The 17,465-nt window shown below is 41.6% G+C and overlaps 1 protein-coding gene across 1 annotated transcript; it reads left to right on the forward strand.

Annotated features, from left to right (window-relative positions):
• Nucleotides 1-2,836: 2,836 nt before the first annotated feature.
• On the forward strand, nucleotides 2,837-15,755 carry FNTA (farnesyltransferase, CAAX box, alpha). The gene is made up of 9 exons (XM_033173270.1): nucleotides 2,837-3,054; nucleotides 3,771-3,856; nucleotides 5,540-5,654; nucleotides 6,683-6,787; nucleotides 8,350-8,476; nucleotides 9,173-9,321; nucleotides 10,374-10,436; nucleotides 12,550-12,721; nucleotides 15,014-15,755. Exons 1-9 carry the CDS (start codon nucleotides 2,918-2,920, stop codon nucleotides 15,143-15,145), a joined length of 1,086 nt encoding a protein of 361 aa, XP_033029161.1. The 5' UTR covers nucleotides 2,837-2,917; the 3' UTR covers nucleotides 15,146-15,755.
• Nucleotides 15,756-17,465: the final 1,710 nt, after the last annotated feature.

The following is a 17,465-nucleotide window of genomic DNA, read 5'->3' on the forward strand; positions in this document are numbered from 1 at the left end:
CAAACTTGAGTCTCCAGCTGTTTTGGACTACAGTTCCCATCATCCCAGGCTAGGGATGATGGGAGTTGTAGTCCAAAAACAGCTGGAGACCCCAATTTGGGAAACCCTGTTCTAGGGAATAAAAGAGAAGATCCCAGCAAACCCCAGTATTTGGCAATTCAGGCCAAATTGCTGGCCTTTTATAACAGCAGCCCAGCACTATTTTTATTTTATTTTATTTTATTTTATTTTATAGTGAACTGTGCCTTGCTTTTTAAGGCATTTAGGAAATTGTTACTGCTTGTTTATTAAACTTCCAATAGAGGAGATCACAGGGCACAATAATGAAAACCACCACTCCCCTGGCAGCGTCTCCTGCCCTGCAAACTAGCTCAACTTCCAAGTCTAGTCATGCAAAACTTATGGGCCCAGATGCAGATGTGCAGAGCTTTATTAAACGAGTACAAAACTTTGGCATCGGTTTGGAGGGAGTCCCAAAATTTGGGGTCCGTCTTTAATAAAGCTGATGTGCAGGTATGTAAAAAGCCACATGCAGTTCAGCAGGGGTCTCTGATCTGGATGAGCACTGTGATGACCAATCCAGATGTGACTCTGCATGTGTGCATTGTCTGAAGACTCCTGCTCTCCCACAGAGATCTGTCTGGACTGGATTGTAATGATCTATTTTAGTTTATAGAGAAAACTAAAGCAATGATACATAAATGCAAAATGTATAGCCCAGCTCTGTGCATGTTTACTTGGAAGTTAAGGCTGCAGACTAAACCTCATTTGCACTGGGTAAGGTTTGTATTGGGCAGAGGCGGCCAGGTGCAAATGAGGGCAGGGTTCCTGCAACCTAGCAGCAGGTATAGTGCTGAAATTTCCCTCTTTGGTTGAAGGTTCAGGAGCTGCCCCCATATTTATTTATTTATTTATTTATTGGCAGAAAGTTTGTATTTATGCAGCCTCTGAGAGGGGTGGAGAATCTGCTGTCTTCCTAATGCTGCTGGACTACAACTTGTACTCTTCCTAACCATTGGCCATCTTTTATGAGACAGATGGGAGTTAAGAGTCCAGCAACATCAGGATCACAGGTCCACCCCTACCCCCGCTGCCTACACAGTAGCTAAAAACTGTGTTGCAAACCATAAATAGCCTCTGTTATAAAGTCACCTCACCAACCTCAGACAAGTTGCACTCTTTCAAACTCAACTCCTGCATTTGTAACAGTACTTCTGTTTAAAATACCAGTCCTCAAATATACCGTATGACACTATGCTAAAGAAGAAATCTCTCTGTAGGGATGGGATTAACATGAATCTGCCTAATTCACACTTCTCCATCCTCCAAAATTCACACAACTCTGAATGTGCAGTGCAGTTCTCCAACCAAAAAATGTGTACAAAATAATGTACCCTGTATATTAATTTTTCTTCTTAAAGTTGTATTACTATGCTTGAAAGTAAGCCCCATTCAACTCACTGGGGACTTCCTCCTGAGTAAACGTGCCTAGGGATCAGGTTGTAAGAATCAGGCTGCAATCCTACACGCATATATCTGGGAGTAGACCCCACTGATCTTGCTCCTCTGTCAGCTAGTATTTGGTCATCTCCACAGGTCCCCACTAGCAATGCTGTGCATTTCCCCGCATGACATAGACCAGTGTTTTTCAACCACTGTTCCGCGGCACACTAGTGTGCCGCGAGATGTTGCCTGGTGTGCCGTGGGAAAAATTGAAAAATTCAAGAGAATTACTTTATATATAGTCAATATAGGCACAGAGTTAAATTTTTTAACATTTTCTAATGGTGGTGTGCCTCGTGATTTTTTTCATGAAACAAGTGTGCCTTTGCCCAAAAAAGGTTGAAAAACACTGACATAGACAAGCGGCACCACTTGAGCACCTCCATCCTCTAGGAGGAACCATAAACCAGAGAAAGAGACGGATTCCACGCTTTCTTACCAAGAGACACGGTTAAAAACATATTCACAGGCATAACTTGTGGCTCCGATTTAGCAGCCCTCCGATTACTCCACGCCTTGGGGGCGGGGAAGGATTTTTTTAAAGGGTAAATAAGGCAGACAATTGCAGTGCATTGAAATAATCATGCTCTTCATCTCCTACACACAAAATTATTTATTCTCAGAAGGGTGATTCTGATCCTGTTCCCTTGCGAGACATGTATATATAGGTATGTATAAATGTGTGTGTGTATGTGTATATATATATATATATATATATATATATATATATATATATATATATATATATATATATATATATATATATATATGTAATGTATATCTAAATCAGTGGTTCCCAACCTTTTTTGGCCATGCCCCACCTAAGCATCTCTAAAATCCTGATGCCCCCCCCCCGTGACATATAATTCTTATTATTCAAAAAGTGAATTCCTATTCACGTGGAGGAAGCCTAAAAAGCCATTAACTGTTAATAACTCATTCTCAAATTGCCCCCCTTAAAAATCAAATTGCCCCCACCCGTGGGGCATGTGCCCCACATTGGGAACCACGTATCTAAGTACAGTATGTTATTTATCAATATATATCAATATATATATTAAAGGTACAGAAGATGAAAAGCCCTACGATGCCTTGCATATGGCAATGAAGGAGTTCAACTGAGTACCCAAAGTGGAACTAAGGAATGCAAGACTATTTGGGGAGTCTTGTTCTTCCTGCACTTCCGGTACGGCGACTTCCGCTTTTCTATCTCTATGGCAAAAGCCTGTCCCGTTGGCGGAGAGAGAAGGGAGGGCGCTGTGGCGTCGAATCTCTCCCGTTCCTTCCGTGCGGCACTTCCGTGCTGGAGGCGCTCTAGGCCCAGCAGCTGCGCCTCTATGGCGCGGGGCGGCGCTTGTTCCTCATAGGGAAGCCTCCGCCGCTTCCTCTCTTCCGGGGTGGGCGGGAGGCGGCTATGATGATGGCGGACGGGGAAGGCGGCTTAGACCCCGAGCCCCGCGCTCCTCACCTGGAGGCGGAAGGCGAGGCCGCTGGGGACAGCGAGCTGGACTCCGGGCTGCCCCTAGAGACCGACGGCTACGTGCTGTACAGGTATGTACGAATGTAGTGTTTTATATATATACATATATATATATATATGGGGCTTACTTACAAGTAGATGTGCAAAGGACTGCGCTCCAAAACTCACTCACTCTCTCTCCATATATAATTGAGTGAGTTTTGGAGCGCAGTCCTTTGCATGTCTACTCATAAGTAAGCATCATGAACTCCAATGGCATCGACCCCTAGGTAAGCGTGCTTAGGATTGTAACCTCGGGATGCCTCTTTTAAGAAAGCCCAAAGCCCCAAACCTGCTATTTGGTTTATTGCTAGGTTTGTGTGTATTTTGAGTTTGGGGTTTTTTTTGTTTTTGTTTTTTTAGTAAGTCCAGATAACTGAATGAAACAGATTAGCCCTAAGCAAGGCTTGGTTTGTAAAAAACGAAGGATGTTTAGGTTTGTTTGGAAATGTAGCCTCGCCCACTTTTCTGGGTCTCCTTATTCCGGAGAGGGGCTAATCGCTGTGCTTAGCATAGATGGAGAGACACTCTGAATTACAGTACTTTTATAAAGTTGTCATGGAACACGTGGTTGAAAATAGTGGATGGGGTGCAGAACAGTGGGGAAATTGCCTGAAAGGAATCATGCAGTGCTGCCCACATGTGCGAACCAACCTTGGTCTGTAGGCAGTAGCTCCGAACTATATGTCCTAGCATTTCATACTTTCCCTCTTGTTGTCAAATTGTGATTTATTTATTTATTTTACAGGGATAGGAAGGAATGGGCTGATGTTGAGCCAGTACCTCAAGATGACGGGCCAAGTCCAGTAGTCCAGATCATATATAGTGAAAAGTGTAAGTTTCAAGTTCTTCAGTTAAAAAATAAAATCGGTATGTCCACCTAACTAGAAGTGTGGCCATAGAAAGGTGATTCATTCTTCATTACTATTGCCTGTATGGGAATTCAGAAGTAGAACTGACAGAGTAAGGCAATTAGGATGATTCAGGTCATGAAAGAGGGTGTGAGATTAGAACTGCACTTGCTACTAGCACTTAGGTGGGGCTGCAGATTGTTTACAACCCCACCCACATATTAGAAAGCTATCATTAAAGCTTCATGTATATGAGAAGCTGGGGTGCAGATTTAAACCTTATTTGATACTTGATTGGCCTGGGTTTCTTCAGAAGAAAATAAATAAAGAGGTATCAGAATTGTTGTTTTTAGTAGATAATCTAGATGCAGATACCGGTAAATCAGTAGCTTTAATGCTAGTTAATGCTACTGTTTCAGCAAGAAGAAGCAAGCTACATTAGGTACTTCTCTGATACACAAATGTACCAAAAGGCTATTTACGTTTTAGGTGCATTTTCCAGATTACTGTACCTTCAGTGGGTGGGGGTGGGTTTAAAACAATATTTCTGTAAGCTGTTTAGAGGTTTTCTTACAACCAAGCAGTGTATAAGTTTTGTTAAATAAATAAAACACAATAAGCCCACGCGCCAAGAGGACAGGTTCCTTCCTCCTCCGAGCCTTCAATATAAGTGTCAACAGTGCGAGTGACAAAGCTGGAGAAGGGGGAGGCAAAGTTAACACAGGACAAACATTAGCAAGTTAACTTCAGCTGAAAATGGTAATTAAAGGTTAAAGCCATTTTGAAGAAGGATTTAAAGAAAGGGAGTGGGGGTGTGTGACCAAAAAGAGAGAGTCAAATTGTTTTGGTTTTCTGAGAAAGAGTTCCAGGCATAAAGATGAACAGGCAGAGTTGATGAAGAAAGCAATGTGGACTGTGTGGCACTTCCCCTTGTGCTTGATCTGGAAGCCGCAGTTAGTGCAGAATGCAGCAGAGCAAGACCCTGTCAGCATATAGCACCTGTCCTGGGAGACCTGCGCTGCTTGCCAGTTTGCTAGCAGGCCAAGTTCAAAGTGTTACTATTATTATAGAAAGCCCTTAACAACTTGGGACCAGGTTACCTGCAAGATGGCCTTACCCCATATAGAACCACTTGGCTGCTTCGAACTGCGGAACTGGCACTATTACAGGTGTTGCATCATACTGAAAATGGCTTAGGGTGCCAAGAGTTGGAGAAGGGAAGATCACAGGCAAGGATGTGGCAGGTAATAAGGGCAGGGAGAGGGTGGGGCAAAGCAGTGGAGAGCTCTAATGGCCACAGGACATTTATGCTGGATAGGGAGCCAGTCTAGGGAGGCCAGGGTTTGAGCCATCAGGGATGTGAATGCTTTTGGCAGTAGAACTTTGGGAAGAGATGAGAAGATCTCTATCGTTGGAGGAGGATAGGACAATTGATGGTCATGATGGCTGGTGTACTGCCTCCAGCAATGGCGGTGGTATGCCTCTGAACACCAGACTCTGGGGAAGACTGTTGTTGTGTTCATACCCTACTTGAGGGATTCCCATAAATATCTGATTGGCCACTGTGAGAACAGGATTGTGGACTAGATGGGTATTTTGGCTTCTTCTGACCAAGAAGGAAGGCCAGAGAGTGATTTGACATAAAGCGATTTCTCTCTCTCTCTAGTTAAAGATGTATATGATTACTTCCGAGCTGTTCTGCAATGTGATGAAAGGAGCGAAAGAGCTTTCAACTTAACAGGGGATGCCATTGATCTTAATGCTGCCAACTACACTGTGTGGTATGTAGTGATGATGAATCTGTCGTTTATTGTTAGTTGGGAATTGCTGAGTATACATGAAGAAAACCAGAAGAAGTTGAGTCTGAATTTCTTTTATTTTTGTGTGGAATCTCTAATATTTGGGTTATTTTTATCTGAATAGCTTGATTAAAAGTGCATTTTAAACTAAGCACAAGAAAATAGGAGTGAAACTGTGCTAAAATGCGACTTCTCCAGGCCTTGTTGCAAAATAAATGAGTAGACTTTTTCCTTGCAGAAAATTATTGCTCACGTGAGACTTGTATACCATGAGACATGGCTGCCTTTAATGCATGGCGTTGTAACCTCTAGGTTGAGGTTGGATTACTGTCATGAGCTCTAAATTTGTCTTCTTTAAAAAAAAATGTCCAGAAACTGCAGGTGATCCAAAATCATGGAATCATAGAGTTGGAAGAGACCACAAGGGCCATCCCGTCCAACCCCCTGCCAAGCAGGAAACACCATCAAAGCATTCCTGACAGATGGCTGTCAAGCCTCTGCTTAAAGACCTCCAAAGAAGGAGACTCCACCACACTCCTTGGCAGCAAATTCCACTGCCCAGCAGCTCTCACTGTCAGGAAGTTCTTCCTAATGTTTAGGTGGAATCTTCTTTCTTGTAGTTTGAATCCATTGCCCCGTGTCCGCTTCTCTGGAGCAGCAGAAAACAACCTTTCACCCTCCTCTATATGACATCCTTTTATATATTTGAACATGGCTATCATATCACCCCTTAACCTTCTCTTCTCCAGGCTAAACATACCCAGCTCCCATGTAATGTAATGTAATGGCTAGACTCTCTTCTGGAGGAAGCTAGGGGAGAACAATGCAATATCTGTCCTTCAAGAGCCAATGATTGCTGGCCTCAATGAAAAGTGCTGGTGTTCACCTTTAAATCTCTGAATGGCTGCACCAAGGCCACCTGAAGGAGCAGGTCCTCCTGAGTATTCTTCTTTGAGTCTTGCATTTTGCTGAAGACTTTTCTTGTCTGATTATTGTTTTTTCTTCTGCAGGCATTTCCGCAGGGTTCTTCTGCAGTCCCTCAACAAAGATCTACATGAGGAACTCAATTATATCACAGCTATCATTGAAGATCAGCCAAAGAATTATCAAGTCTGGTAATGTCTGGCTCCTTTTTGATAAGGAAAGTTATTTCCCTTTGAAAGGAAATGGCCACTTGCTTGGTCTTGCCTGTCTTTTCTAAATTATAAGTGCAGAATGCTTACATGGAGATCATTGTACATCGTAAGAATGCTTAAGATGAGGAGGGTTTTGTTTATATGATGACACGGCATACATAATACAGTTTGCAGAAATGCCAGTATTGTAAATGCTTATAGAAAAACGAGAAGAAAGTAGGAGTGTTTGCAAACATGCACAAAGAGAAAGAAAGGGGGGGACCCCAAAGCAACATTTCATTGGCCATTTTCTGTATATGACGTGAGAAGAATTACAGTGGTAAATGTTACTATATTATGACAAGGTCAAATGCAGCAAACCAAAAAGATTTCGGCGGGGGGAACACTCAGAATCATATAGAATTCAAAATTTATTTATCAACATGCTTAATGAAAAACAACAATAATTTGACGTCCACATAAATGCTTTGAGAAGGTGAGCAAAATGTCCTTATAAGCCAAGCTACTAGGTCAATCAAGAATTACTAGTCTATGAAAAATGGTCAAAAGCCTACTTACTAGTTCCTTATAGCATAACAAATAACGTTACCTTTGTAAACTCCCCTGTCTGATCACCTTTGTGCAGTTTGTGCTCACCATAGATAACTAGGCTGGTGGCTGTTTTCATGGCTCCCTTTGTCCCTCTTTATTTGCCCTTGGCTTGATTATGGCAGGCCAGAAGATGCTTTTTAACTGTATTCTCAGTCTGTTTCCTTTCCCACCCCATGCTCAGTTTAACACAACAGCCAGCATTTCTTTTGTTTCCTCATTTGCTAACGGTCCAACAATAACTCAAACCCAGAAGGGCAGCCTAAGCCCAATGAGGCTGCTTTAGTAGTAGAACTGGTAGCTTACACTGTTACAGCTGCAGCTTCTTCCGGTAATTGACAAAGCAGGGCATTGCCATGTGGCTCTTGTAAAGTCCCTGAAAATCCTTTTGCTAGCAGGAAAGCTGTGGCCATGAGTCAGTTGGTTTTCCTGAGATGCCATGCTAAGATTGAAGGCAATGGGATGTTGCATCTGTGGGTGGGACTGTGTGCCCCATCTGATAAACTATTAATACTTTGCACAGAAAGCATGGCAAATTCAGACACATACATCACTTGCATGCTGGCTGTGGCATCAAATGATGAAATTGTGCATATGTATAAGCTAAGTGGATTAATCACTACAAGGACAACTTTCTTTCTGCCTCGTATAAACTCGAAACACAATGCTCATCAATGGGTGCAATTCGCACTTTCAGCGGGAGAGTTGTGTGGTAGAACATTGCGACCTGTAATGAGCTGTCTCGCACTACAAGACCAGAAACATCCAAATATGACGATGTGCCACTCATTCAATTACCGTTCCATTGAACGTTTTTGTTTTTGAGTGCAAATGCTCATTATCCATCACTCTGTGCAGGATTGCATTTCAATAAAAAACGACTAAACAGACACTGAAGGGATGATGGGTGTTTTTTTTAGTTCTGTTTAAATAAGGATTTCTTCATGTTTTAGGCACCACAGACGAGTGTTGGTGGAGTGGCTGAAGGATCCATCCCAGGAACTTGAATTTATAGCAGACATTCTTAACCAGGATGCCAAGAACTACCATGCATGGCAGCACAGGCAGTGGGTCATTCAGGTATTTTGATGTTGCTCTTAGTAGCAAAATGCCCACTGAGATTTGGGGGGGGGGGGAGAATGTGGACCTTGTACATTGCATGGAGCCCTGGGGAATGCCACTGGGCGTGGAATCCCTTCACTGATCACTATGGTGGGTAGAAGGCAAGTTTTCCCATTTCCATCACTTTTCTTTCCAAGCCCCTGGGAATGAAAGGCAACCATTGACCAAACTGCTAAGGAAGCAAAAAGGTGCCCCAAATTTTGGGTTCAGTTTCTTGGTCATACTAGAGTGTGACAGAATGTTGGGAACTGTCGTTTATGTATACAGGTTATTACTGCTTTGAAATGATTAATCCTAGGTCAAGGTTACATTGCAGGGGGTTGGACTAGATAACCCTTGGGGTCTCTTCCAACTCTATGATTGTAAGTAATTAATCTCATGATTAATGGCATCCTCACGACATAACTCATGACATTCTCCTGTGTATGGTATTCAAGATGCTATACCATGTCTGTATCGTTGCTCTTCTCATGGGCATCTTGGCTTGCTAAAAACTGGCTTGTTGTCCAGACATTGTTCTATTCATCCTGAATTTTTTGCTGACTAACTCTTAAAATCTAGAATTGCTTCAGTCGCGGCTGTATGTGGAAACGAGGCTATTTCCCAAATGTACTTTCCCCTTCCAGCATTTCTCCTTTATTGTTGTGCTTTTAGGAATTTAAACTGTGGGATGATGAACTGGAGTATGTGGAACAGCTACTGAAAGACGATGTCCGAAACAATTCTGTCTGGAACCAAAGATACTTTGTCATTTCAAACACAACTGGTTATAATGATCCTGCTGTTTTAGAGAGAGAAGTCCAGTAAGTAAAATAAATGCTCAACTTCAATTGAGGCCATTTACACTTGTCAGAGGCAGAAGGATACATCAGAGAGGCTTGCTTATACAGTGGTACCTCGCTAGACGAATGCCTCGCTAAACGAAAAGCTTGCTGGACGAAAGGCATTCACTAACGAAAGGGTGACTCACCAGACGAGTCTCCCTATGGCCACGACTCGCAAAACAAAAACGTTTTGGGGGTCCCCCCCCGTAAAGCCACGCTTCCTGCGACCATGCTTCGCAAGACGAAATTTCCGCTATACGACAGCACTCGCAGAACAAATTAATTTTGTCTTGCGAGGCACCACTGTATATCCTTGCATGGTTTTTCTTTTGTTTTAGTGTACAGTGGTACCTTGGTTTGCTTATGTTTTGGATTACAAACACGTCAAGCCCGGAAGTGCGTGTCCCGGTTTGCAACCTTTTTTTGGATCACAACGCATTTTTTTTGCGATTACAAACAATTTTTTTTTGGAGGAACCATTGCCGAAAGCATGCCTTGGGTTACAGCCTGTTTTGGTTTACAAACGGACCTCCAGAACGGATTATAGTTGTAAACCCAGGTACCACTGTATTGGGTTTTACCATTAGATAAGGTAACCTCTGCCAATCTGTTGTCTCCAGATGTTTGAGACTACAACTCCCATCAGCCCCAACCAGCACAGCAGAGTTTGAGAGTTGTCATCCTCAAAATTTGTGAATAAATCTTTCTATGGTATTAGCTTGAGGTATTCCCCACTATTTTCTGTGGAACATCTTTTCCTTGGTAGGAAATTTATTTATTGGAGAGAGGACATTTTTAGTTGTGTTCAGCTACGTCATACTTAGAGTAGACCCACTGAAATGAATGAGCCTGCTAGTCACGTCCAGTGGGTTTACTCTTGAGTAGGACTGGTGTTGAATACCACCTACTCTATGTTGAATGCCGTTTACTCTCTGCTATTTGGGGGGGGGGAAATGAATGCTTTGATATACATAAAATATGACTCCATTTTCCCACTCTTCTTTATCAAATACTCCGCTTTTCTTTTTCAGGTTTACCCTAGAAATGATCAAGATGGTGCCCCATAATGAAAGTGCTTGGAACTATTTGAAAGGGTAAGATACATTTGTTAGCGGCTTTGGCTATTCTGAAGTGCAGAAATGCTAGTATTTGTTGTTATTCTATTTATTACATTTATATACCACCTTTATCTTGCAAGGATCCCAGGTTGGTGTTCATGGTTCTCCTCTTCTCCATTTCATCCTCACAACAACCCTGTGAGGTAGGTAGGTTAGGCTAAGAGGTGGTGACTGGCCCAAGGTCACCCAGTGAGCTTCATGACTGAGTGGGGATTCAAACCCTGGTCTCTCCCAGGTCGTCGTCCAACACGCTAACCATTATGCCACACTGGCTTGTTGTTGTAGTAGTAGCAGCAGCAGCAGGCCTTAAAAAAATTTGCTTTCATTTTTAAAACAAGTTTCCAGCCTTTCACTGCAGAGGTATTTGTGAAAGTATGTGGGCGGTGGTGCCTATTGCAGCCAATGCAGTTGCGGAATATGATTTCCTACGGTTGGTAATGGGAGTTCTTTGCCCCCATGACTAGCAAAACCAGAAAGAAATTGTGCAAAAGAAGACAGAAAACGTAAATCTATTCAGTTTGCCTAATTGTTATAAGATGCAGAACCTATGCTTTTTTCCATTTGTTTTTGATTGCGTTAACTTCCATATTTTTAGCACGGTGTACATGGAGCCCTGGATATTTTGTAATTCCAGCTGTTTTGTAATTCCAGAGGCTGTAAGAAGAGTTACTCCAAATGATTTTCTGCTCCCAGTTTTGGCAGGAGTAGCAAACTGTAACACAAGTAGAGGGTGACTGAGTTGCAAAACGGCATGGAGTGCAGACACAAAATGGCTTGCAGAAGGGCTGTGTCCTCTGCCCAGGTTTGCTAGAGGGCTGGAAGTTCTTCAAGTGCTTCAGGTGCTGTTGCACGTGCAGAGTGAAATTGATCAGCTTCGGGTAACAGAAAAAGACTTTCACTACCCAGCTCTGGAGGCGTTGCGTTTAAGATCAGGAAAGAAAATGTCAGGTGACACATGGCCTTAAGAGTCACATTGTAGAGGAAGCACATACTGGTGAGGATGTGGTTGTCTTCAGGGTTTTTTTTTTTTATAAAAAAAAATTAAAATCATGTAATTTTTCGAGCTGCCCCTAGCATTCAAGGATAGAAGTTGTGAAGAACTGTTGTTGCATATCCTGTACATCGTGTGTGTGTGTGTGTGCGTGTGTCTTACATAATTTAAACGGCTTACATAAACATATTTATATTGATGTAAGCCATTTTATTGCATAGAGCCAAGTGGTTTGCAGTCAGCATAATCTTCCTTTTTTAAGGCTACAAAAAATAGAACGAGACCAGGAACCACAGGTCCAAAAGATCCTATAGCCCTGTTTGTTTGTTTTTTTAAAAAAAGGTTGTAAAGTCTTTTCTGCAGATCAGTTTTGAGACAGATTTGTTTTGAGACATTAGTGTTGTATACAGTATAAGGTTGGGGAAGAAGAGAGGGATGAGAGGAGGAGTGGGGTGGTGAAACTTAAATTCTGTTATATAGTGTACATGTGGGGTTTTGTGTCAGTGTCAACTGAGTAGGTTCTCCTTCTGCCTTGTTGAATTAAAGTTGTACCTGGTGCCCAAATGACATCTGGGAGGAGGCTAGTCGGATTGCACACGCCACGTAGTTCCAAATGTTGTTGGACTCCAGGTCTTTCAACCCCAGCCAGTATAACCTGTGGTCTGAGATGATGGAAGGTAGGGTCCAACAATGTCTGTAGAGCGACAGGTTCCCCAGCCATAGTGTAGACTTTGGTGCTGAGCAAAATGCCGAATCCTGCTTGGTCTGTTGAGGCACTTTCCTGTGCCTTGTTTTGTTTCCCAGGACTTTCTCAGCTGTGCAAATTTCCTTTTGCACTTAACCTCATTGCCATATTTCAGGGGCAGGGGGATCTTGCCGCTTGTCCTCTGAATATCCGGCACTGATTCATGATACTGGTTGAGATGGGTTGCAAGTTAATGATACCTGACACTATTTGTAGTTGCTTGCTTGCTTATCACTTAGGCTTTAGGAGATTTCCACGTTCTGTAGGAAGCATTGGATTAGTAAATGTACAACAAATGGTGCTGTAACCATATGCAAGTTAAGTGTAGCGTTCTCAGCTGCATTTTTTTTCAGGATCCTGCAGGATCGTGGCCTTTCAAAACATCCAAGCCTTTTAGGACAGCTACTGGAATTGCAGCCAAGTCACAGTTCCCCCTACCTGATTGCCTTTTTGGTGGACATATATGAAGATATGCTGGAAAACGAGTGTGAAAACAAGGAAGAAACCCTCAGCAAAGCATTAGAGGTTAGTTTTTAAAAGTTCAGCCTCTGTGTTACCCTTTTAATAGACTAGTCGCAGTAAGCAGATGGGGAACTCGATCTCTTTCTCCAGTCTTCTGTAGAATTTAATCTCACGTGTGGATAGTCTGTCAGTGGAATGTGGTAGCACCAACTTTTGGTACCACAAACAAATTTTAAGGAAAGGATAGTGATTTTTAAATTGACATAATTGCAGAATGCTATCCATTTTTGCAGAATTGAAAATTGGACAGAAATGCCACAGACCACTTCTCTGCCATGCACTGCAGTCTGGAAGTAATAATTCTGAGGAAAATACTTGTTTAAGATGCAGTATTAATTAAGCTGCTGTCACTATTGCTTTCACGAATGACGATTATCAGATTGCTAACTATTTAATGCCAGCCACAAAGGAAATGTAAAAATTAAAGGGGTTTCACTTTTTGTGTAACCATTTTGCCTCTTTCCGTATATGCTGTTCTATGCAGCATCTGGCTCCTATTTTATCCCTAAAATATGCCATCAGAACTTCTGACTTATTGTTAAGGGCTTTCAGCCAGCTGCTATCAGTCAACACATGAAGGACAGGATTTGCCTTCCTGTCTAGATTCAGCACTTCTTTATATATTTTGGTTAGAACTTTTGTTTGTTTTTTAAGGCTTGGTTATAACCTGTGGTACATTGAGAAATGCAGTCTTCAGTTGACAAAAAACAACAACAACAAACCTAGACTGGAAGGTTTGGAAAGGTGTATTTATTTAGTGTCCATTAAGAGAAATAGGCTTGTATTTTATCCTGCCACGTAGGAGAGAGAGAACTTTGTGCATTTCATTTGCTTTGCCAAATCTTAAAAGCCAGGCTGAGCTGCCAGATTATCTGGATAGAGTATTTTGCTTTGAGAAAAGGAAAGTCTTTTTTTACACGCTGATAAAGCCCTCTACCAACTTCCTTTGCACCCCAAAAGATGCATTTTAATTATTATACTATTATTACGATATTGTATAAATAGTGAAAGGGCAGGTCCCTGCCCAGTGGTGCTTACAATTTAGAAATAGAGAAAAGGGAAGCAACAGAAGGAGGGTAGAAAAACTGAAACTGGTAGGGGAATAATGTGAATGGATACTCCAGTTGTACATTATTTCACGTCATTGTTGGTGTGTATGGAGCTTGGGGGAAATGCTAAAGGTTTTATTCAGAATTAGGTGACAAAATAGTGAACTTCCCCACTTCATTCTGCAAAAGGTGGGAATGGGGTATATATAAATATGTTATGCTCCACCCATTTAATATCTCGTTGCATGTACTAAGCATTCTCCTCTCTTTTGGAGATAACAATTGATTTGCCATTTCAGGACGTTGTCACTGGTACTCTGTGTGTGATGTTCCCAAAGGAACATGAATTACTGTTACCTATTTTCTTTCTAAGCAAATTAAATACCCACATACAATCTACCCCATAAAACAATTTGTTTTTCTCATTGGGGGTAAGTTTGCACCATGGTCAGCGTTATATTTTAAGGTGTAAAGATACCTTAAATATGTTTCCTTTGTGTTGCCCTGCTGACTGTCATTTCATCACCTTGGCTAAATTTCTGTTCTTTGCTGTACCTTAAGATTTCTTTCTGCTTGAAAAGAATTCTGAATCAGCGTGGAGTGGGATGGAAATTGGAAGATGGTTGGGTATTTGCTACTGGAGAATCAATAGTGAATTCAATTACCTGTCTCTCTTGAATATTTTAAAATAAATATCACTGGTGAATACCACACATAACTACTACATCAGGCTTTCTAAAGGCACTGATGAGTTATACCCTAGGGAAACGACAGCAGAGGTTTCAGTCCTTTTTGGGTCAAAAAATATTTTAGAAACTCTTTTATAAATAAAATCATTGGCTTAAAAACAATCCCTGCAGAATTAGTCTTGATAAATCTTGGTTAGGTTACGATTCCACTGCTGAGAAATAGAAAATAGTCCTGGCAGGGGCTGATGGGAGTTGGAGTCCAAAACATCTGGAGGGCTACCAGGTTGTGGCAGGGTGGGCAACATTAAACCCATACTTTGACTTGGCAGAATTTAGCTTCAGAGCCATACACCTGCTGACCCAGCACAGTTCTTCCAGTTCCACTATCCAGTGTTGTCTTCTGGTCTGTTGCAAGTTTCCAGAGCAGGGAACTGCCTTTATGCTTATATTACTTGGCAAAACACCATGAGTATTTGGGGTGCTATATACAGGTAATAAACAAAATGGTGGGTATAAACCATGCAAACTGTTCAAATTTGTAATTTTCATTTCCATAGCTATGTGAAATCCTGGCTAAAGAAAAAGACATAATCCGGAAGGAATACTGGAGATACATTGGACGGTCCCTTAAGAGTAAACACAGCCCAAGTGAGGAGCAGAATGTGCCAACTTACAATGATCAGCAGTAACTTCATATAAAGCAGGAAATAATATGGCATTCGGCTCTGGGTGAACTACAAGAACTTTGAGAGTGGAGATAGCTAGGCAGGCGATTAAACAGAGTGATGTTCTCCACCCCTTCCCAAAATATGTTGCAACTATACATTACTACAGAAGTATTGCTTCTAATCTCACCAGGAGTGTAAGGCAGACTCCATAACACGCTGACCCCCCTGGTTACTGCTGCTGTACAGATTAACTATGGGGGTGGTCCAAAGCACTGTGCATTTAAAAAACACTTAGCAGTTACTTGAATTGTACCAAATAAAGGAATTGTTTTCTTCATTTTATGTGAATAATGCTGTACTAGTGATTTTAATGCCCTAAATTGGTTCCCAGTCTTGGCCTCCACAGAGTGGCCACTGTTCTCAAAAAGCAAGCGCATGTAAGATTCTGAAAGTATTTGAGTTGGATTGCAGAGTTCTCATTTACAGTGGATATATAGAGTAACTTAATTTCAGTTACTTGAAAGGAGGGAATGAAGTTGTATATCTGAGCAGCTATGCAACACTGACGTGCGTTTTCATTGTATCCAACTAATGCCATCAATAATTTGTATTAAAAGATATAGAACTTGTACAAGGACTTAATGTGTGTTTTTGAGATTTGGATTTTCTTAAAAAAAGAAAAGAAATGGTGTCCCATACAAAGTGGGAATGGTGATGCTGTGGTGAACTCACTGCTAGCTTTGCAGCGCAGGGAAAATGCCTGATCTTGCCACCTCGGGAGCTAGCCTTGCAGCAAACCCACCCTATATAGTACAGTCAAACCTCAGCTCCCGAACGGCTCCATTTTTGAACATTTCAGCTCCCAAATGCTGAAAACCTTTGAACGTTTTTCGGAAGCCAAACATCCAATGTGGCTTATGAGTGCAGGAAGCTCTAGCAACCAATTGGAAGCTGCGCCTTGGTTGTCGAACGTTTCGGAAGCCGAACAGTCTTCCGGAACAGATTACGTTCAACAACCCAGGTTTGACTGTACTCAGTAAAGACCTGAGTCATTGTTTACAAAGCCTGCGTGTTCTCTTGAATAATCGGGTCACAATTTAAAAAAAATGTCTTAGGCAAGTCAATATATTTTAGCCTCAATTTTCCATTTGCAATATGGAGATGATAATACTGATTTAGTTTGCAGAGTTCTAAACATCATGATGTGACACTAAAGAATGATTAAAAATGCTAAATATTAGTATTCCTTTCCCTAGAGTGCTTCTATTCATCACAGACAATATAGTTACTTTCATTGTATGAAGCTATTATTTCTTACATTTATATACCACCGTTCATCTGAGGATCACAGAAGCTAAACCAAGAACAATTCTGGATTATTCCACCTCAAACCCAATGAGTTTACAAACCATGAATCTCTTTCTGGGGCAAAAATCAACATTTTCTTTTGCTGGGACTATCTCGAGTGTGCATGGGACTTCCCCTCCATTTAATCTTAATAATATCATAGAGCTGGATATTTCTGTGTAATTTACCTTCCAAGCACCCTAACAGAAGCATCTTGCCACTTAAGTTAATGAAACCATGGGGCATAAGAATGTTTCACTCCAGCATGTGGAATTTAAGAGTACCTTCAGCTTCTAATACTCACATATTTTGTCTTCCCAAAGGGCCATGGCTTTATATTATTGGCAATGGAGCCATAAAGCTGCCCTTCGTAAAAATGGTTGGCCACTTTCATATATTCTTTCTTTGAGGTCAGGTTGCCACTAGCAAAGATGGCCACTTTTTTGTTGCTTCCAAGAGGACCAGGTCAAAAATTGTCCTGAGAGAAGAGAGTCACAATTTGGTCAGGGGAAACTGGGTAGAAAATCACTGGAGAGAAAGAGTAGGCAGTGAAATGCAGGAAAGGAACAACAAGAAGTACTGAAGCATCTTAATTACTAACTCTTATTATGGCATAAAACAGTAGTCCACAAAAGTTTATGTATTGGTATAATAAATTTGTTAGTTCTAAGACACCATAAGTCTCTTTCTGGTTTTTATTGCAAGACTCTAACACACAGCTACCCCACTAGAAAAAGAGATAGGCCTTGGAAAGGATACGGGAAATGGGCAATAGGTCTTAGGTGTGAAGAAAAATGAGTGGGGTTGATGAAAAATTTGGGGTGATTGGGGACAATAAGAATCAAAGCATGGGTCTAAAAATATGGAAATTTAGCCTATTTGAATTATTTATTTATAAATAAATCAAAATATGCCTTGTGCCTCAGCCCTTGAAGGGCCTCCAAGACATACGTGACAAGGGCAGCCACAGGCACACAGTGACACCAGCAGCCTC

This window comes from Lacerta agilis, chromosome 16, assembly GCF_009819535.1.
Source record: "Lacerta agilis isolate rLacAgi1 chromosome 16, rLacAgi1.pri, whole genome shotgun sequence".
Lineage (NCBI taxonomy): Eukaryota > Metazoa > Chordata > Lepidosauria > Squamata > Lacertidae > Lacerta > Lacerta agilis.

Excerpts from the sequence above, each read along its gene's own strand:
- FNTA (XM_033173270.1), top strand. The coding sequence starts at position 2,918 with ATGATGATGGCGGACGGGGAAGGCGGCTTAGACCCCGAGCCCCGCGCT. Across the intron at positions 3,055-3,770 it reads GACGGCTACGTGCTGTACAG|GGATAGGAAGGAATGGGCTG; the intron begins GTATGTACGAAT and ends TTTATTTTACAG. Across the intron at positions 12,722-15,013 it reads CCCTCAGCAAAGCATTAGAG|CTATGTGAAATCCTGGCTAA; the intron begins GTTAGTTTTTAA and ends TCATTTCCATAG.